The following is a 22,618-nucleotide window of genomic DNA, read 5'->3' on the forward strand; positions in this document are numbered from 1 at the left end:
AACACTGATTAAGCAACTATTCATGAACAAGATTGCCAAGGAAAAGGTTGCAGCACACCAATGGTGCAAAATGTCTGAGAAAAGCTGCATTTAAAAGGATAAAATGAGTAGTTTCACTCTATCAGATTTACGCTTCCCCTAAGCTACCACAGCACAGTACCAAGAAAGATCCCCTTTGCCCACAATTTCTCCCATAGGGAGTTTCACTTATGAAACTTAGTTTCACTGGAAACAAAATTTTTGGCTGATAATTGTTTTGTTCAAGGAGGCTAAAGATATGACACCAATCCCTTCTAGCTTGTAAAGTTTCTGCTGAGAAATCTGCTGTTAATCTGTGACAGCAAAAGGGGATACAGCAAAAGCATTGCTAAGAGGAAAGTTCATAGTATTAAATGCCTACATCAAAAACTCTGAATGAGCACAAAGAGACAATCTAAGACCACACCTCAAGGAACTAGAGAAAGAAGAACAAACCAAACCCAAACCCGGCACAAGAAAAGAAGTAACCAAGGTCAGAGCTGAACTAAATGAGATTGAAACAAACAAACAAAAAAATACAAAAGATAAATGAAACAAAAAGCTGGTTCTTTGAAAAGATAAATAAAGTTGATATACCATTAGCGAGATTAACTAAGAAAAGAATAGGGAAGATCTGAATAAGCTCAATTAGAAAAGAAATGGGAGATATTACAACTGATACCACAGAAATACAAGAGTTCATTCAAGGCCACTATGAATACTGTTATGCACACAAATTAGAAAACCTAGAGGAGATGGATAAATTTCTGGAAATATACAGCCCTCCTAGATTAAACTAGGAAGAAATAGAAATGCTGAACAGACCAGTAACAAGCAGTGAGACGGAAATGGTAATTTTTAAATTGCCAACCAAAAAAAAGTCCAGGACCAGGTGGATTCACAGCTGAATTCTATCAGACATTCAAAGAATAATTAGTACCATTCCTATTGACGCTATTCAAAAGAGTAGAGAAAGAGGGAGTCCTCCCTAAGTCATTCTGTGAAGCCAGTATCACCCTAGTACCAAAACCAGGAAAGGACATAACAACAAAAAAAGAAAACTACAGACCAATATCCTTGATGAACATAGAAGCAAAAATCCTCAATAAAATACTAGCTAACCAAATCCAACAGCATATGAAAAAAATAATACACCATGATCAAGTGGGTTTTATACCAGGGATGCCGGGATGGTTTAATGTACACACGTCAATAAATGTGATACCCCACATAAACAGAATTAAAAACAAAAATCACATGATCATCTCAATAGATGAAGAAAAAGCATTTGACAAAATCCAGCATCACTTTGTGATTAAAACCCTCAGCAAAGTCGGCATTGAAGGGACACACCTTAACGTAATAAAGCCATCTACAACAAACCCACAGCCAATATAATACCAAACAGGGAAAAGTTGCAAGCATTCCCTCTGAGAACTGAAACAAGACAAGGATGCCCACTCTCACTACTTCTAGTCAACATAATACTGGAAGTCCTAGCCAGAGAAATCAGACAAGAGAAAGAAATAAAGGGCATCCAAACTGGTATAGAGGAAGCCCAACTGTCACTGTTTGCTGATGATATGATCGTATACCTAGAAAACCCTAAAGACTCCTCCAGAAAGCTCCTAGAACTAATAAACTAATAAACTCAGCGAAGTTTCAGGATATAAAATCAATCTACACAAATCAGTAGCTTTGCTATACACCAACAGTGACCAGGCTGAGAATCAAATCAAGAACTCAACCCCTTTTACAATAGCTGGAAAAAAAATAAAATAAAATACTTAGAAATATAACTAACCAAGGAGGTGAAAGACATCTACAAGGAAAACTCCAAAACACTGCTGAAAGAAATTATAGACTACAAAAACAAATGGAAACACATCCCATGCTCATGGATAGGTAGAATCAATATTGTGAAAATGACCATACTGCCAAAAGCAATCTACAAATTCAACGCAATTTCCATCAAAATACCACCATCGTTATTCACAGAATTAGAAAATACAATCCTAAAATTCATATGAAACCAAAAAACACGAGACTAAGCAAAAAGAACAAATCTGGAGGCATCACATTACCAGACTTCAAACTATACTGTAAGGCCATAGTCACCAAAACGACATAGTACTGGTATAAAAATAGGCACATGGACCAATGGAACAGAATGGAGATCCCAGAAATAAAGCCAAATACTTACAGCCACTGATCTTCGATAAAGCAAACAAAAACACAAAGAGGGGAAAGAGCACCCTATTCAACAAATGGTGCTGGGATAATTGGCAAGCTACATGTAGAAGAATGAAACTGGATCCTCATCTCTCAACTTATACAGAAATCAACTCAAGATGGACCAAAGACTTAAATCCAAGACCTGAAACCATAAAAATTTTAGAAGATAACATCAAAAAAAAAAAAAATCCTTCTAGATATTGGCTTAGGCAAAGACTTCATCACCAAGAACCCAAAAGCAAATGCAACAAAAACGAAGATAAATAGATGGAACTTAAACTGAAAATCTTCTGTACAGCAAAAGAAACAATCAGCAGAGTAAACAGACAGCCCACAGAGTGGGAGAAAATCTTCAGAATCTATACATCTGACAAAGGACTAATATACAGAATCTACAAGAAACTCAAAGAAATCAGCAAGAAAAAAAAATCCCATTAAAACCTGGGCTAAGGACATAAATAGCAAATGCTCAAATTAAGATATACAAATGATCAACAAACATATGAAAAAATGCTCAACATCACTAATGATCAGGGAAATGAAAATCAAAACTAAATGTGATACCACCTTACTCCTGCAAGAATGGCCATAATCAAAAAATAAAAAATAATAGATGTTGGCATGGATGTGGTGAAAAACGAACACCTTTACACTGCTGATGGGAATGTAAACTAGTACAACCACTATGGAAAGCCGTGTGGAGATTCTTTAAAGAACTAAAAGTAGATCTACCATTTGATCCAGCAATCCCACTCCTGGGTATCTACCCAGAGGAAAAGAAGTCATTGTATGAAAAAGACACTTGCACGTGCATGTTTATAGCAGCACAATTCACAACTGCAAAAATATGAAACCAGCCTAAATGCCATCAATCAACAAGTAGATAAAGAAAATTTGGTATATATATACCATGGAATACTACTCAGCCATAAAAAGGAATGAAATAATGGCATTCACAGCAACTTGGATGGAATGGTAGACCATTATTCTAAGTGAAGTAATGCAGGAATGGAAAACCAAACATCATATGTTCTCACTCATAAGTGGGAGCTAAGCTATGAGGACACAAAGGCCTAAGAATGATACAGTGGACTTTGGGGACGCCAGGGAGAGTATTAGGGGAGTGAGGAATAAAAAACTACACATTGAGTACAATGTGCACTGCTCGGGTGATTGATGCAACAAAATGTTAGAAATCACCACAAAAGAACTTATCTATGTAATTAAATACCACCTATTCCTCAAAAACTATTGAAATGAAAAATAATAATAATTGTTAAAAGAAGATAACAACTAAGCTAAGGGTTGACTTTTTTGAAAAGATAAACAATATCAACAAGCCCCTAGCTAGATTACCTTTTTAAAAAGAGAAGACTCAAATAAGTAAAATCAGACATGAAAGAGGAAACACTACAACTGAAGCAATAAAATGAAAAGATTTTAAGGGATTATTATGAACGATTATATGCCAAAAACAAGCAACAAAAGCAATAATAGACAAATGAGACTGCATCAAATTAAAAAGCTTCTGCATAGCAAAACAATCAACAAAGTGAACAGGCAACCCCTGGCATGGGAGAAAGTATTTGTAAATTATATCTGATAAAGAATTAATATCTAAAATCTCTAAGGAAATCATCCAATGCAATAGCAAAAAAAACAAAAATAACCTGATTAAAAAATGGTCAAACGACTTGAAATGACATTTCTTCAAAAAAAGACACACGCATATGGCCAGCAAATATACAAAAAGGTGCTCACCTTCACTAATCATTAGGTAAATGCAAATTAAAGCTACAATAAGATATCACCTCACACAAGTTAAAATGGCTATTACTAAAAAAAAAAAAAAAAAAGATGTGGACAAAAGGAACCCTTGTACACTGTTGATGGGAATGTTAATTGGTGCAGCCACTATGGAAAACAGTATGGAGGATCCTCAAAAGTAGAAAACAGAACTACCATATGATCCAGGATTCTAGGTATATATCCAAAAGAGTTGCAATCAGGGTCTCAAAGAGGCATCAGCATTCCCATGTTTTTGCAGCATTATTCACTATGGTAAAGACATGGAAACAACCTAAATGTCCAATGAGAGATGAGTGATAAATAAAAGGTGTATATACATAGAATGGATTTTTATTCAGCCCTTAAAAAGGAATAAATCCTTCCATTTGCTAAAATGTGGATTCAGCTGAAATAACATTATTGTAAGTGAAATAAACCAGACTACATGATCCCATATCAAGAATATAAAATAGCCAAAGACATAGAAGCAGAGAGTAGAATGGTGGTTACCTGGGGCTGAGAAGGGAATCAAGGAGGTATTAGTCAAAGGGTACATTTCAGTTATACAAGGTAAGTCCTTGAGATCTACTATACAACATAAAAGCCATAATTAACAATATTCTAGTGTGTACTTAAAACTTGTTAAGTGAGTAGATCTTATGTTAAATGTTTGTATCACCAAAAAAACGGAGAGAGAAAGGTTTTACAGGTGATGGTTATGTTTATGGCACTGTTTATGGTGATGATTTCAATGGACTTATACTCACCTGCAAACTCATCAACATGTGTACGTTATGTATACCTTTTTGTGTATAAATCATACTTCAATTTTTAAAAAATGAATTAGGCCAGGCACAGTGGCTCACACCTGTAATCCCAGCACTTTGGGAGGCCAAGGCAGGTGGATCACTTGAGGCCAGGAGTTCAAGACCAGCCTGGCCAACATAGTGAAACCCCGTCTCTACTAAAAATACAAAAATGAGCCAGATGTGGTGGTGTGGACCTGTAATCCCAGCTACTCAGGAGGCTGAGGCAGAGAATCACTTGAACCTGGGAGGCGAGGTTTGCAGTGAGCCGAGGTCACTTGTCGTCCAGCCTGCGTGACAAGCGCAAGACTCTGTATAAAAAAAAAAAAAAAAAAAAAAAAATTGAAATGAAATGAAATCTGGAAGAAGCCACTGAAAGAGTTGAATGTGGCTTCCTCTGGGAGCAGAACAGGGCATGACGAGGAAACTAAAGGGCAGTTGGTGGGGCAGGGAGTTTCTGCTTTTTTAATATAAACATTTTAGAACTTTTGATGGTTTCATTCTGATAAACATTGAAATCAACTTTAAAAAGGAACACTACAACACAACTGGGAAAAAAACCTGACACCCCCACCCCTCCCTTGCACAAGTGAGTGTGTAATACTGCAGTGTCATCTAATGTCTGTGTTGCTATAGACCGGGAGCTCTGTCACAAAGGCAGGGACCACATCTTCTTTACAGACTGCTGTATTCACAGATCTGACACCTTCTAGGCGCTAATACATATTTGTTGAATGAAAAAAAAAAATGTGTAAGAAACATTTCGCAGTGGTAGAAGCAGCACCCAGAGGACAAATGTGACAAATGATACAGAGATAGGCTTACTACAGTTTGACATCAGGCACTGGCACAGAGCAGGAGTTCAGAAAGGTGTGGAATTTTGCTCTTTATTAAAGAAGATTGGTGATGCGGTGTCCAGAATTGGTGGGTTCTTGGTCTCGCTGACTTCAAGAATGAAGCCGCGGACCGATGCGGTGGGTGTTACAGTTCTTAAAGATGGTGTGTCCAGAGTTTGTTCCTTCAGATGTTCAGATGTGTCCAGTTTCTTCCTTCTGGTGGGTTCGTGGTCTTGCTGATTTCAGGAGTGAACCTGCAGACTTTCACAGTCAGTGTTGCAGTTCATAAAGGTAGTGCAGACCCTGAGCAAAACAACAAAGCTTCCACTATCTGGAAGGGTACCTAAGTAGCTCGCCCCAGGTGGCTCCGTCAGCCTGCTTTTATTCCCTTATCTGGCCCCACCCATATCCTGCTGATTGGTCCATTATTTTACAGAGAGGTAATTGGTCCATTTTACAGACAGTTGATTGGTCCATTTTACAGAGAGTTGATTGGTCCGTTTTGACAGAGTGCTGATTGGTGAGTTTACAATCCTTTAGCTAGACACAGAGTGTTGATTGGTGCGTTTACAAACCTCTAGCTAGATACAGAGTGCTGATTGGTGCATCCACAAACCCCGAGCTAGACAGAGTGCTGATTGGTGCATATACAATCCTCCAGCTAGACATAAAAGTTCTCCAAGTCCCCATCCTACTCAGGAGCCCAGCTGGCTTCACCTAGTGGATCGTAGGCAGGGCCTGCAAGGAGAGCTGCCCACCATTTCCGCGCAGGGCACCCGCACTCCTCAGCCCTTGGGCAGTGGATGGGACCCGCCCCTGTGGAGCGGCAGAGGGTGGTCTGAGACGCCGGGGAGGCTCCGGCCAGGCGGGAGCCGGGCAGTGGGGGGCCTTGGGCATGGCGAGATGCAGGTCCCGAGCCCTGTCTGGCAGGGAGGCGGCTGAAGCCCTGCGAGATTTTGGGCACCTGTAATGCTGCGGGACCTGGCGCACCCTCTACAGCTGCTGGCCTGGGTGCTAAGGCCCTCACTGCCCTGGCCAGCTGGGCCAGCGGGCAGCTCGCAGTGCGGGGCCCACCAAGCGCATGCCCACCTGACTCGCGCTGGCCCGCAAGTACGCAGGCAGCCCCGGTTCGTGCCTGGGCCTCTCCCTCCACACCTCCTTGCAAACAGAGGGAGCCAGGCTCTGGCCTCGGCCCGCCCGGAGAGAGGCTCCCACAGGGCAGCGGTGGGCTGAAGGGCTCCTCAAGCGCCCCCAGAGTGGACACCCAGGCCGAGGAGGCACTGAGGGTGCGTGAGGGCTGCTAGCACATTGTCACCTCTCAATGAGAGAGAGAGAGGTTGGTAGTCCGAGGAGGGAGCGAGATCAAGGAAGACATTATCATGGCTGGGATATCAGAACATTGTTTGCAGTAGTAAAAATAAGCGTCTAGTGGAAGGAGGGACTTAAACGATGCCAGAGAGAGATGCTGAAGATAATTTCTGCAAAATATGGAAAATTATGATTTTTCTGTTGTGGAATTTCAGATGTTCTTCCTCCTCCCCTTCCAGAGCTAGCAGTTCTGCCATGTTTTGATGATTACTTGGGCAGTCACAGTGCCTTGCTAACCACATTCCCCACCTCCCTTCTGAAAAAACACATGTTCCCTACAATGTTCAATGTGTCTACTTAATGTTTGGCCTCTATGTGCGTTGAGTAGCTCCAAATGATTCCAGTTAAGCAAAACAGGTCATGAATGTTATTAAGGGGAATTCAAATTGAATTCTCTCCAGGGAGATATCACCATAAAACCAGGTAGACTTTAGAAAGTGGGACTGCATGGAAGCACATCACTTAAAATCACTGCTGACGTGTGCCAGGAGATGTGTTGGAGGAAAATGTTCTGAAGTGGATTATTGGCCTCCTTTATGGATTAATCACTCTGATATTTGTGATTTAGAATCAGGAAGAAAGCTCATTACCTCATTACAGGAATTCATTCTGGGAGGCATTCACAATTTGCCTCTTTCCCCAGGGATGGGCGGAGGGACTTGTAACCTTGAAAACATTCTTGCATGTAAGAAGTACAGAAAAATATTATATATTTCTGCATAAGGAGAAGCAGTGGAAAGTTTTTGTTTGTTCTGTTTGCTTTTTTTTTTTAATCTAACATAAGTTGACTGTGCCGAAAACTACATTATCTGATGACCACATCTCTAAGGTAGGCAGTATGGTTTATAGCACTTTATCAAAAGGGAAGCTGAGGCTCAGTGGATAGTATCCAAGGTGAACTAACAAATTGGTGGATGAGCTCAGAGTTGATCCCAAATATAGATGACATAACTGCATAGGCAGGACCAGTTAAATTTGTGACGCCCAGTGCAAAATAAAAATGTGGAGCCTCTTGTTCAAAAATGATGTAAGACTTTCAAGATGGTCACAGCAGATCCTTAAAACAAGTGTGATCCCCTTCTGAGCACAACATCCTGTGTAATTGCACAGGATACAAATGCGTAAGCCTGTCCCATGTGTAGATGCCTCCCAGATTCTGTACATTTGGGCTAGCTCCACTGAAAAGAATTGGGACAGCTTTGATGAATATTAAACTGTGATTATGCCTTAGAATATTGTCTTGAAAAATACTGTTAAACCCTCTGAATATCAAAAATGGACTTCTACAATGATACTTGTAACTGAGTTAGAGATTATTTCAATATCATTTTGGATTGGCTCCTTCTATTTGATATTTACCTGTGAATGGATGCATTAATTTTTTGGCTTTACCATACACTTCACTGAGGAGACCATTTTGAGCTCTGTTTCCATCTAAGCTGATGTCCTTTGTCCTATTTCTGAGACCTACAGGCTGTTCATCAGGAATCTCAGCAGACCCCCACACACACCGTGACCCCCTCACAGCCACACAATCCCCACTGCTGCTCACCCCACCTGACACAGAGTGAAGACTCAAGAAACATTCATTGAATAAATGAATGAGTGCATGAACTCTAGGAAACTGCAGCAGAATTTCAGATTTTCAAAAATGGAGCAAGAAGCAGTCTCCATGCAATCAATACTCAGGCAATGGTCCAAGGGACCTATAGAATGGTTCTAAAATTAGACCATTAGCTCTCAAGAGAGGGCAAGGTCTAAAATCAGCATTTGAGCCAAAAGTCAAACCTGTCCTTGAAAAGTCCTTCAGGAGCTTCAGGTTGGAGGTACCATGAGAGGCTCACAGAAACCTACTGGGTGGGAAGCTGATGCACATCCCGTATCTTATCCCACCCTGGGGCACATGCTCATTGCCTGCCAAGCTGTGCAGTAAATTCCAGTAGGTTAAATGCACATGTGATGTAACTGTTTCTTAAGAGGTAAGTCAGTGCCTTCTCTGAAGGAAGTGTTTATTACTTTATGTCTGCAGCGTTTCTTCCCCCTCCTCAGGGGAAGTTGTAAAATTCTGAGCTCTGCATTTTATAAGACACTTAGTCTTGCGTTAAAACTTCACCCACAGTGATTTATCTTGCATCTTGCAACATTTCTGTATCTCACACATTTTCTATAATGAGCATGAATTACTTTTATAGTCAGTGGGAAAAAAAAAAAACTTTACAGGGAGATTTTATACTTAGATCATTTTTTTGGTTCTGAGCAAAACATTAAAAGAAAAGCTTTCCAGAGCTCTGTCCCCATCCATCACCATCTAGCCTTCAGAGCAGTACAGGAGCCTGGCATCCAGGCTGAACACTAAACTGCTGAAGTGTGTATCTCAGATTCTCCACTTAATCTCTCTAGGCCTCAGTGTCCTCATCTGTAAAATGGTAGTAATACAATACCTTCTCCAAAGAGCTGCTCATATAACCTTTAGCACATGTGCATTCAGTGTGGTTAGCTAATTAGCTCTTATTGCATAGGAGTCTGTGTCTTCGGTGCTAATAGCCTAGATCTCAAACAACCTAATTCCTTATCTAAATATGAATAATAGAGGAAGTTTTTAAATCCTCTTTAAAATAATCTCAAAAATAGAAAGGTGGCATAGCTAGAAAAGAAAGGGATGACATATCGACCTCACTGCGCTCCTCAAGGGCTCCAGTGACCACCCCAACTCATGACAGAATAGGATGAAATTTGGCCATGTAGCAAAAAGAGCTATGAGCTTGACAATGTCATTTTTTAAACTGACTATATATCATTTATACTCAGTCAACATCCAAAGTAGATTTGAATGTTGTACATACCACTTGGAATCTGAAAATGTTTTCCCTTCCACTTTATTGGTGGAAGGGCAGTTTTCTAATAATTCTCAATGAAGACCCTGTGCTAATAGATGCTGTCTATCTTTGAACCACTTGTCCCTTGGCTTTACAACATCACACTTTTCTATTTTGCTTCCCTGTGACTAGCCCATCTTTCTTGATGTCCTTTTTGGGCTCATCCTCCTTGACCTTATCCCTTAAATGTTAACCTTTTCCAAGGACCTCTCATGGCCCACTTCCTTCAGACCCTACTCTTCCTGGGTCTCAGTCTGTCCTGTTAGTTTCAACCATGATCTTTTTTTATTTTGCCAATGAACTTGATACCTGTATTGCCAAATAAGTCCTTTCTTCAAAGTCCAAATCCATAGAACTGACTGCCTTCAGAACATCTCCACTTGGATATTTTACAGGTACCTCAAACTCAACATGTCCAGACTGAACTCATCATCCCTTCAAACAATCTCCCTTATAGCATTCCCTCTCTCAGGAAATGGCAACTGTTTCCACCCTACTAATCAAGCCAGGAATCTGTGATTAATCCTTAACTCATCTCGTTTCCCTCGCTGCCTAAATCTAATCAATCACCATGTCATCTTAATTCTATTTGTTAAATCAGTGCCTGTCAAATTTCTTTTACTGTAAACTAAAACACACATAACTGAAATAGAAGTTTCACAAAATAATTCTTATCATCATTATATGCAAGGCCCTGTATTTTCTCTTCTGTTGACATCTGTTACTGTTTTAAAATGCTAGTAACCAGTGAGTTACTGACAAATGTTTAACAACCAGTTAGCTCTTCTGGAGGCAAGGGAGGGAATATCTGATGTGTAGCATTTGCCCATATCCTTGGTGTGAATACTCCCACCATGGTGGAATTCAAGCTACCAACCAACCAGCTTGCAAACCACCTAAAGATTTAACAACCAGTTCTCATGACAATCTCCAGCATGCCACACTCATGACTCAACAGTTTGATAGACACTGATCTAAGTGTTCTTAAATCTTTCCACTAATTTTCATTGCCAGTGCTGTTGTTCCTCTCCTAGCCACTATCATTTCTGATACGATTGGTTCAGTTGAATCTGAGCTATTTCAGATTTATTTCATATCTTCAAAGACTTTCTATTTGCACACTAGGATGGAGTCTACAATTCTTACCATGGATTAAAAATCAACCCATGGGGCCGGGTGTGGTGCCTCAAGTCTGTAATCCCAGCACTTTGGGAGGCCGAGACGGGCGATCACAAGGTCAGGAGATCGAGACCATACTGGCTAACATGGTGAATCCCCATCTCTACTAAAAAACATACAAAAAACTAGCCGGGCGAGGTGGCAGGCGCCTGTAGTCCCAGCTACTCGGGAGGCTGAGGCAGGAGAATGGCATAAACCCGGGAGGCGGAGCTTGCAGTGAGCTGGGATCCAGCCACTGCACTCCAGCCTGGGCAACAGAGCGAGACTCCGTCTCAAAAAAAAAATCAACCCATGTTTTGGCACCTGCCTGCTCCTTCTGCCCTCTCTTCCTTAATCACAACAAAAGTGTTCTCGTCTTGAACTTCTGGGAGCATTCTTTTGTTCTCGGTTCTTTAGACATGCCCTTTTTTTTGGCTAGAAGATTCTTCCCTCCTATCTTTACTCAATGAATTCTTATCCTTTCTATCACAGTTTAAATGCTACTTTATTCATTCATTCATTCTTCTAGTGTGTGACAGGTATTCTGATAAATGCTGAGGATCCAAGGAGAGGTAAAAATAAACACAATCCCTCACCCCACAGAACTTACACTGTAGAGGGGGAGAAACATATTATTTAAATAAAGATATTCAAATTTAAGCCCTAGTTCTATAAGAACTTATAAAAATCTGTCCTAATCTGTAGATCAGGGGAGACTTTCCCTGAGTAGGTGATAATTGATCAATTATACAAGTCGAGCTAATATAGAAAGGATACATATAACCTAATTAGTCTAAGGGGTGGCTAACTAACAGTACAGGCAGAAAGAAGAATATGTGAAAACCCACATTGCAGGAGGAAACATGACAAGATCCAGGAACCAAATGAAAGCCAGTGTGACAGGAATGCAAAGAGGAACAGGAGCAAGATATGAGATGGGGCCAAAGAGACAGATAGAAGCCACTCTATGAAGAGCACTCTAGACTTTGTTGAAACTTTGGGTCTCTAACAAAAAAAACAGTGGGAGGCCTTTGACATGTTGAAAGCAGGGATACGGTGTGTTCATACTTCTGGTTTGGAAAGATCACTCTGGCAGCAGTGAGGATGACATGGAAGGGGGAAAAAAGAGATGTAGAGACAAATTAGGAACTATCACAGTCCTCCAAACAGAAATGCTTCTAACACAAATTAAGATGCTGGTGATGCACACGGGAAAAATCAACATATTAGAGAGATGTAAGGGGTAACCTTGATAAGACAAGATAATGGATTGGACAATTACTCACGCTCTTCCTTTCCAACTTGGGCCTGGCAGAATGGCTCTCACAAAGAAGGGTGGTGAGACAAAAAGGGCCATTCTGCCATCAACAAGGTGGTGACCTCATTGATGATACACCATCAACATTCACAAGCACGTCTATGGAGTGGGCTTCAAGAAGTCTGCCCCTCGGGCACTCAAAGAGATCTGGAAATTTGTCACGAAGGAGATGGGAACTCCAGATGTGTGCATTGATACCAGGCCCAACAAAACTGTCTGGGCCAAAGGAATAAGGAATGTCCCATACTGTATCCATGTGTGGTTGTCTAGAAAATGTTCTGAGGATGAAGATTCACCAGATAAATTCTATACTTCCGTTACCTGTGTACCTGTTACCACTTTCAAAAATCTACAGACAGTCAATGTGGATGAGAACTAACTGCTGATTGTCAAATACATCAAATAAAGTTATAAAATTGTAATAATAATAATAATAATAATAATGGATTAACTAAATGCTATGAACAAGAGGGAAGTATCAAGGATGACTTGCGATGTTTGAGTTACAAAACTGAATGAATGATAGTACTGTCTGCAGAAATAAATACTGGAGGTTTGGGGAGAAAGAACATGATTTTGTCTTTAGATATATTGAGTTTGAGGTATCTTTAAGATGAGCAAAATGAGATGTCTTAAGAACAATTTGATAAACTGCCTAGAATAGAGGAGAGATCTGGGTTAGGATATCAGTTTATAAAATACCTGTGTATAGGTAGTGAACATGATGCCATAGCCATGAATGAACTTGTCAACTGAGAATGCATGAGAGAAAACAGTCTGGAAACCAAGATTTAAGCAAATCCAAAAATTAGTGGTAGGGTAGTGAAGGGTGCACTGACAAAGGGAAGAGGAACAGCCAAGTGGTAGGAGGAAAACCAGGAGAAGCTGATGTCAAAGACCAGTATCTTTTGGTCGAATAGCAAGAAGAGACACCAGACTGCTGTGGGTGAAAGTGAGTACAATGTACAGATAGGGCATCTGTGAATCTGGACCACTTATTGGAGAAGTTTGCCTTTGAAGAGGAGAGACCTCAGTAGTACTTGTGAAATATTTGGGAACTTTTGGTTGTGCTTTAATGAGAGGCATTTGAACACATTCATCAGCTATGAAAAACACCAGTTTGAAAGAAAGTTAAATACACAAGAGAAAGAAAGACTAAAGGCAAGTGGGAGGTTTAAAAAAAGTTGGGGACTAATCCCTGTGTACCCATGGCACCCCTACACTTACCCTTTCTTAATTCTCACTACACTTATAATTCTTAATTATCTGTATTTCTCATTACATTGTACTCCATGAGGACAGGAATTAGCTCTGCCTCATTTACTTTTTTTTTCATTGATGCATTATAGGTGTACACAGTTTCAAGGTACATGTGTAATTTAATTCATTCATGTAACCTGTTTACTTTGTATCATTTGTGAATAGCAAAGCACTGAGATAGGAGGCATGAAAAAATGTTATTTTTAAATTGTACATTAAAGTTAATGAAACTGGAGGTACATTTAATAAAATAGTCAAAAAATCTTATTATACTAATATGTGCATATATATGCATGCACACATATCATGGTTATTGACTTCTTAGGCTAAAATTAAAATTGGTACCATGACCATAAGCATACGTTATTTGAGCACTAAGACAAGAAGACCTTAGAATGAGAGAAATTAAAAGTCAGCCAAGAACTAGGAACTCTACAGATAGATGGGCAAGGCCATGAGTCATCTTTGTGCAGAGAATTGAGCCCTGATAAAAATCAAGGAAACAAATGGTGAAAGAACAACTTGTTAAGACAAGTGGATGCGTCATTCACACTGATCCAGGTGAAACCCCAAATAACAGGATTTCTTTATCTGAGATTGTTTGATGACCTACTGAGTTAAGAAAACCAAACCAAACCAAACAAGAAACCCTCAATTCCATTTTGGAGACAATATTGAATGCCTCATTTCGGGAAGCAAGTCAATGCAGCAAAAAAGAAATCAGATGTGCACTTCTTTCCCAGCTTTGCCAGTTTTATAAGTTCTTTAGTCTGATCTCAGTTTCTTTACCTGTTTAAAGAGAATAATCATACCTAATAGGGTGGATGTATAAAGTAAAGGAGATTACATATCATGTTTATGAGCACCACACTCAGAATAGCTGTCTGCTTCTCTGCCTTGTAGGTTGCAAACCTGAGAATTTCACATTGCATTGGCAGTTCTGACATAGTTTCATTTATACCCCATAAGCTCTGATTCATACAATAGTACAATGAGAATGCCATGCTATGTCTAGAATTGCTGAGAAGACTAGATGACATAGTGTGCTGAAGGAGCTTTGTGAAATACAAAGAACTACTTAAACGAGTAGTCAGCAGATGACAGCCCATGTGCCAAATCCAGCCCACCACCTGGATTTTTGTTTGTTTGTTTTATGACTCAAAAGCTAAGAATTGTTTTTACATTTTTAAATAGTTGAAAAAATCAAAAGATGAATATTTCATGATGTGAAAATACATCAAATTCAAATTTCAGTGTCTATAAATAAAGTTTTATTGAAACACATCCACACTCACTTGTTTACATATTGTCTATGGCTGCTTTTGCACTACAATGGCAGAGTTGAGTAGTTGTGATTGAGACCATATGGGAATATTTACTATCTGGTTCCTTACAGAAAAGGTTTCCCTACTCCTGACTTAAATTAAATATAGTGACAAAAAGCATAAAGATTTTAGGGATTTTTTTGAGTTTAAAAAAATTTGTAAGTTATTGGCGAAGTGTCTGCACTATAGTAATGGCTCAATAAATGGATGTTGCTGTTTATATTCCTTCATTAGGTTATTAATTCAACAAATAGTTATTGAGTGCATACTCTGCCAGATACTGCTCCAAGAACCACAGAATACAGCAATGAACATAATTGGACAAAATTCCTTTGCTCATTGAACAGATAATAAACAGGTAAATAAAAATAAGTAGAGTATATTATATGGCTGGGAGAAAAAATAAAGGGAGAGAGAACAGACATTTTGAGGGTAGAAGTTGCAATTTTTAGATGCAGTGGCCAGGGGAGACATCACTGGAAAGGTGACATTTGAATGAAAACCTGAAGGACACAAGGGAGTCCAGGGGGGTGCTGTGGGGGTGGTGAGGAGTATTGTTCCAGGCAGGGGAAAAATACAAAAGCTCGGAGACAGAGAGAGCTTAGAGTGTTCGAGGAACACCAAGGAGTCGATGGGCTGGAGTGGCAGGGAACGATGCGGAGAATAACAGGAGATTAAATCAGAAGAGTACTGGGTAGGGCTTTGACGAACCATCTAGGGACTCTGGCTTTTATTCTGAGTAGGAGAGGAAGCAAGTTTTGAGCAGAACAGTGGCATGGCCTGACTCACATTTAATCCAGATGCATCCGGCTGCTCCAGCGCAAACACCCTGTAGCACAGACTGATTAAAATTTTGTAAGTTGATTTGCAACATCAATTACAGCTAAATGGTATTAAATCGGGGGAATATTGCATATTCTCTCCATGGAAATTAATAAACCACTTGATGGGTACACAGCACCTTCCTTACATTATTTAAGACAATGTCAGAATGATGAAACTGCTTCTAATTTATGGACAAACAATATGACATCTCAGAATCCCACAGGGTAGTTCTAACCACTTAATTTCTGCTGATTCTCACAACTGCTTCAGCTTTTCTAACAGAATCTTTGGACTAATATGGCCTCTTTCTTTGATGCAAATATTTTCATTTGGACAGTGATTCAGGCTGACCTGGACAGACCTAGAGAATGCCTCTTTGCTGTAAGATTGTTCCTCAATCTTTCTTTCATTACTGCTTCCATCTACCAAGGAACCTTTGTAGACATATTTTTTTTCCTAATTTCCACCACAGGAACGTTTTTTATTGTGCTAAAATATACATAACATAATATTTATCATTTTAGCTATTTGCAAGTATACTATTTAATGTCCTTAAATGTATTTACAACATTGTGTAACCATCACCAGTATCTATACCCAAAATTTTCTCATCATCCCCCACATAAACTCTGTTCCCATTAAACAATAACTCCCTATTCCCCCCTCCCCGGAACCCCTGGTAACTGATAGATACTATGCTTTCTGTCTCCATGAAATTGCCTATTCTAGGTACTTCATATAAGTGGAATCACATATAATATGTGACCTGTGTCTGGCTTATTTTGCTTAGCATAATGTTTTCAAGGTCCATCCATGTTGTAGCATGTATCAACATTTTACTCCTCTTTATGGCTGAGTAATATTCCATTGCATGGATATGCCACATTTGATTATTTGTTCACCTATTGATGTGTTTCTCTATGCATATATGTACATCTGTGTGTGTATATGTATGTGTCTGTGTGTGTATCTGTGCTTTCTATATAAATAGTGTAAAATTGTTTTACCACCAACCCCAGAATGAATTTTCACCTGCAAGAGAAGGTGGGGTTATCACCCTCATTGATAATGCAGGTTCTCAGGTATAGATACCCAGGTTTTCTGCCAAAAATGAGGTACATGTGTAGGTAATGTTTATTATTATTATTATTTTTGAGACCAAGTTTCACTTTGTCACCTAGGCTGGAGTGCAGTGGCGAGATCTCAGCTCACTGCAACTTCTACCTCCCAGGGTCAAGCGATGCTTGTGCCTCAGCCTCCCGAGTAGCTGGGATTACAGGCACGTACCACCATGCCCAGCTAATTTTTGTATTTTTAGTAGAGACAGGATTTCACCACATTGGCCAGGCTGGTCTTGAACTCCTGACCTCAGGTGATCCACGCTCCTCAGCCTCCTAAAGTGCTGAGATTACAGGCATGAGCCACTGCGCCCTGCCAGTAATGTTTATGTGTAGATAAGCTACTTAGAGTGAAGCCATGGATAAGGCAAATGACCTCACAACATATGAGTATGAAAAGTCATCTTTATTCCCAATACAATCGAGTTATCTGTATTTTATTTAGTCTTCACAATTGCCAACAGTTTATAAAGGAATGAACTCAAGAATGTTTGGAAAACAGCTGTAAGCAGTCATGTCAGGATCCAAGCCAATGGAGCCGATATTCTAACTAAACTTTTGAAAGTGGTGGCAATTCGTGATGTTACTATTCCCACTGAGTCAAAAATATTTCTGGAACACAAAGAGAATGATTAAGTACGTAAAATAGGAAAAAAATGAAATCAGTGTAACATCTGAAGATCAGAGGAGTGGGAAGCTGGTACCTGCTAGGGTATGCATGGTTGTGTCACCATATGGCATGAGTGTTGGTGTCTAGTTGGAAGGCCATATGGCAAGGTATCTGGCACATACTCACCTAGGTCTTATTCTCTTGTGATTGCCCAATGCCATATTGTCTCATTCTGTAAAGAAGAGATTTAAAAGATTGTTGAACAGTGTTAACACAGTCAACAATTTCAAATGCCCTTCAAATGTCATCAAAGACAAGGAGACACTGAGGAACTGCCAGCGTATGAGACTGAGATGTGAAGACTGAAGACCACATGGGGTCCTGGATTGGATCCTAGAACAGAGAAAGGACATTCACAGGAACACTGGGAAATTCTGAATAAAGCCTATAATTTAGTACTGTCATATCAATGTTAATTTTTTAATTTTGGTTAATTGTCCCAGGATTATACAAGATGTTAACATGAGGGGAAGATGTTAACATGAGTGTTTTGTGCTTCTTCTGTGAGTCTACAATTACTTGAGAATAAAAAGTAAAATAAAACAACAACCAAATTTCCGGTAGCTGCTGAGTGTCGGAAGCAAACTTGAGACTGGCAAATGCTGAAGCATGATGAGAGTGAGGGAGTATATATTTGCAGCATAGCAGCTTTGATGCCTGCCATAAGAGTGACTCCTGTCCTTGTCTCTTTCCGATTCCTTTGCAGGGTGTGCTGGGTGCATCATGTAACTGGCATGTGGGTGTACCCTTTCCTGGAACACATTGGCCCAGGAGCCAGAATCATCTTCTTTGGGTCTACAACCATCTTAATGAACTTCCTATACCTGCTGGGAGAAGTTCTGAACAACTATATCTGGGATACACAGAGAAGTAAGTATTGTCTGAGGGAACATAAAGCAAGAGAATTACTGCCGACAAGAGTCTATGCAGAGACTGAGGGAAAATTCCACTGTAGCCTCTTCTTTTAGCCTTCACACAGGATCTCCTGTAAAGAGCTCCATTTTTATAACTACAGTATGAATTTAAGGGCTTCTGACAGTTACCCGAAAGGTTTACTAGTCACTTGGTCTTATTAGCTAGTAAAACATCCAAATCTAAAGAGGAAAGAGGCATGTCTATAAAATTTTATAGGGAAAAATGTAGTGTTAACAAAAAACACATATTAGGGAAATTTGTCCTCATTAACAACACAATACTGCCTTAGTTAGCTAAAGGGACCCCAAATTAAATAGATACATTATTAAATGTAACCAGTCTCCTTTAAAGTCACCCAGATCTCCACTTTCTATGTGGGTGCAGTCACCTGGGAAAGGTCTCACTGCCATTCTGCTAGAGCTCTATCTAAGCAGTGTGCGATGCTCCAGCCACCTTGACTCACCAGTGGCTGTCATATGGAAGGTCTGAAAATGGCAAAGAGTTACAAGCAGTAAAAGATAATATTTCGTGGCTGCAAAAAACGCTCTTTTAATCTGTGATTTGATTTCTCATTTGTTTCCATTTATGGCAGAGCCTCCATCTTGGCAAGGCACGTAATCTTATCCAAGCTGTGCAAAACCTGTCCAAAGTGTATGTAAAATAACATAAAAATTGAAAGGTGGAAAAAGCGCCAGCACAGACATGTAGTGATTGAGTCCTGCATGAAAATACATCCAAAGGCAAGATGGTTTGGAGATTTTAGGAAGCCCTGGCTCTTTCCTCTGACACAATCACAGCATTCTAGACATCCCCAGTAAATGGACTGTGTGACACAGACATTGAGAACCCTGCTTTGTGCCGGACACCCTGCCAGGAGCTCAATCAATTCAGACAAATAAAGCACAGTGAGTGCATGGTTACTGTGCGTGGTTACTGAATCGGACTTTTGTGTGTGTGGATCCTCTAAGATTGTACGTGTCAGGGTATTAGCCAATGTTAAATGGTCCAGGGGAATTTGAGGGTTTCTTTTCTCAGCAGCTTTTGATTTTAATCAATGTTCTATTAGAAAAAGTATCAACATTTTTAATTCTGTTCAGGCCACAGCTTGAGAACCAGTAACTAATCTTTTAATAATGTTCCACCTGTTCAATGGAAATAGCTATCTTTCTCCATTAATATGCAGAAGTATTTAGTTACTTGACAAAAATATTTTGAGAACAAAGTATAAACCTTTCTCAGCTTCTTGGGAGAAAGGCTGTATTTAAACTTAAATGAATGTGTCCAATATATGTTATTCAGGAAGTATTTAAGTACCTGTTTACACTTGAATTGATTGATTTGACAGTCATTTGGCCACAGTTCTGCTACTTCTAAGAGAGGATGACCTGAAAACCAGTAGAGAGAAATATCCACTCTACATTAATAGAATACTGCTTTTTAGCAGTTTTGAATGAAGAGTTAAAAATGAATAATGAAATTAAAGTTTTTTTAATGATTTGTTTGATTTATGCCATTCTCTTAAGTAACATAAGATTGACTAACTTTTTAAAAATTCATTTTAGATATGAAAATTAACTTTATGTACCTAGGACCATCTAGTTAGTTCCACAGAGACAGATGTTTTGTGCCAAGTAAGTATCATCCTCATTTACAAGAGGGGTCACAAACTGATGGCCTTCCCCAGCTTCTACCTAACAACTTCTGTTAGGCGTACATCGTGGAATTTTTTTTTTTTTTTTTTTGAATCAGTATTTTAAAATTGGGTGATTTCGGCTGGGCGCTGTGGCTCACGCCTGTAATCCCGGCACTTTGGGAGACCGTAGCAGGTGGATCATGAGGTCAAGAGATCAAGACTATCCTGGCCAACATGGTGAAATCCCGTCTCTACTAAAAATACAAAAATTAGCCGGGCATGGTGGTGTGTGCCTGTAGTCCCAGCTACTCGATGAGGCAGGAGAATTGCTTGAACCCAGGTGGCAGAGGTTGCAGTGAGCTGAGATTGCACCACCGCACCCCAGCCTGGCAACAGAGCAAGACTCCGTCTCAATTAAAAAAAAAAAAAAAAATTGGGAGATTTGACATAAAGGCCAGATTTTCACCTTCTTGGGAAATATTTTAAGATCTGGAAACACAGAGACCACTGTTCTCTCCTGGTGACAATGGTTTAGAATAGAGTATCAGTTATCCCTTGGCTGGGCACGGTGACTCACACCTGTAATCCCAGAATTTTGGGAGGCTAAGGTGGGCGGATCACCTGAGGCCAGAAGTTCAAGACCAGTCTGGCCAACCTTGTGAAACTCCATCTCTACTAAAACTATAAAAATGAGCCGGCATTCACGCCTGTAATCTCAGCTACTTGGGAGGCTAAGGCACAAGAACCGCTTCAACCTGGAGGCAGAGGTTGCAATGTGCCGAGATCATGCCACCACACTCCATCCTCCTGAGCCACAGAGTGAAACTATGTCTCAAAAACAAAAGAAAAGAAAAAAGAATTGAGTATCAGTTATCTGCTTTAGATGAGTAACTTTCCTTCGTTCTCACCTGGCCACTTTACTCAGTCACATTAGCTGCTGGTTCTGTTAGCTGTTCAGTCAAAAACTACTCACCAAAAGAAGTGTGTTAGGATGAATTGAGGACATGGGAGTACAGTACTACAATCCTGATTATTTCACATCAGTTACCATACAATCCCCCAAGAAGAAGAAAGATTGCATTGGAGCCATCCTCCTTTTTCCATAATGGTTTTTAATAGCTCAACTCCGTCTACTTGGGTAACTTATGTTAGCGACAACTTCAAGATAAAATTCACATTATTGCAGAATCTTACAGCTGAGAGATTGGAAATCATTGAAACCGACCTTTTCCTTTCACCAAAGGTAACTGAGGCCCCAAAATCTTAAGTGACCCTCCAGAATAGGTGATGGCAGAGCCAGTGCCTTCTAACTGATGTTCAGTCCACTCTCCAAGTTTCCCCTTTGTGTAAGGATATCAGTTGTATTTGATTAGGGCCCACCCTGATGACCTCATTTGTAAATACCCTATCTCCAAGTAAAGTCATATTCTGAGATCCTGGGGGTTAGGATTTCAACGTATGAATTTGGGAGCGGGGGACGCAGTTCAGTTCATAATATTTCACTCCCCCCCACCAGAATACATGTCCTTCACCCCATGAAAATATTCCATCCTAACAACCCAAACGTCTTTCAAACATCAACTCTCAAGTCCAAAATCTCATCTTAAATATCATAAAATTGGGTATGCATGAGACTCAGGGTATGAGTCACCCTGAAGCAAAATTGTTCTCTAGCCGTGTGTGAACCTGGGAAACCAGACAAAAAGTTATCTGCTTCTAAAACAGAATGGTGGGACAGGCATAGAATATACATTCCCATTCTGTAAGGGAGAAGTTGCAGGGGAAAAAGAAAGAATCATGGTTCCCAAGCAAGTCTGAAGCTAGCGGGGGAAATTCCATTCCATTTTAAGGCTTGAAAATAATCCTCTTTGGCTAGATGCTCTGTCCTCAGGGCTCACAGGGGAGGGGATACATAGCCCTGTCTTCCAGGCGCAGGGTCACAGGAGCCCCACCCCCACAGCCCTGGGCAATAGTTCCACCCTCTACAACCAAGGAGGAACCAGTCGCTGAACCATCTTTGAAGCCGTTGGTTGTTCGTTTCATCCTGTCTCTGTCTCTTTCAGTCCACGCTGTCAATATTTCTGCTGGTATAAAATTCTCAAAAACCGTATTGGCCTCCCATGCAAGTCATGGGGGTCCAAGCAGTCAGACAAGAGGGCACTCCGCGAATCTTTTTCACATAACCACCTCTCTATTTCTGGCATCTGCTGTGGAGGTTGATTGGATCTATGAGTCACGTACCTAATTTCATTAGCACATGGTTGTCCAGCCACACCCTTGGCATTCTCTCCCAATCTGAGGTTCTGAGGGTTAAGTACTTCAATGTAGCAGTTTGGCGGGGGGGTGCGGGGGGGGTGCGGACACAATTCACAGCTGAAATATTTCTGTACTTAAGCTAAGATTTTATCCCAATTTTGGTATATCTGACCAGTCTTATTAAAGCTACATTTTGTAAGACCAGAAATGAGT

The 22,618-nt window shown here is 40.1% G+C and overlaps 1 protein-coding gene across 17 annotated transcripts in view; it reads left to right on the top strand.

The window, feature by feature from the left end:
- AIG1 (androgen induced 1) overlaps positions 1-22,618 on the top strand; it is a 275,458-nt gene that overhangs the window by 246,446 nt on the left and 6,394 nt on the right. For 11 of the 17 annotated variants that reach the window (XM_031935551.1, XM_031935557.1, XM_031935556.1 and 8 more), the window contains one exon: positions 18,308-18,471. In XM_031935551.1, the coding sequence (XP_031791411.1) occupies positions 18,308-18,471 (164 nt within the window). Of the gene's footprint in view, positions 1-18,307; positions 18,472-19,108; positions 19,422-20,078; positions 20,148-22,618 lie in introns of all 17 variants that reach the window. The other 6 variants (XM_031935552.1, XM_031935561.1, XR_004228941.1 and 3 more) reach the window with 4 other exon arrangements.

The sequence above is a fragment of the Piliocolobus tephrosceles genome, chromosome 5 (genome assembly GCF_002776525.5).
Source record: "Piliocolobus tephrosceles isolate RC106 chromosome 5, ASM277652v3, whole genome shotgun sequence".
Lineage (NCBI taxonomy): Eukaryota > Metazoa > Chordata > Mammalia > Primates > Cercopithecidae > Piliocolobus > Piliocolobus tephrosceles.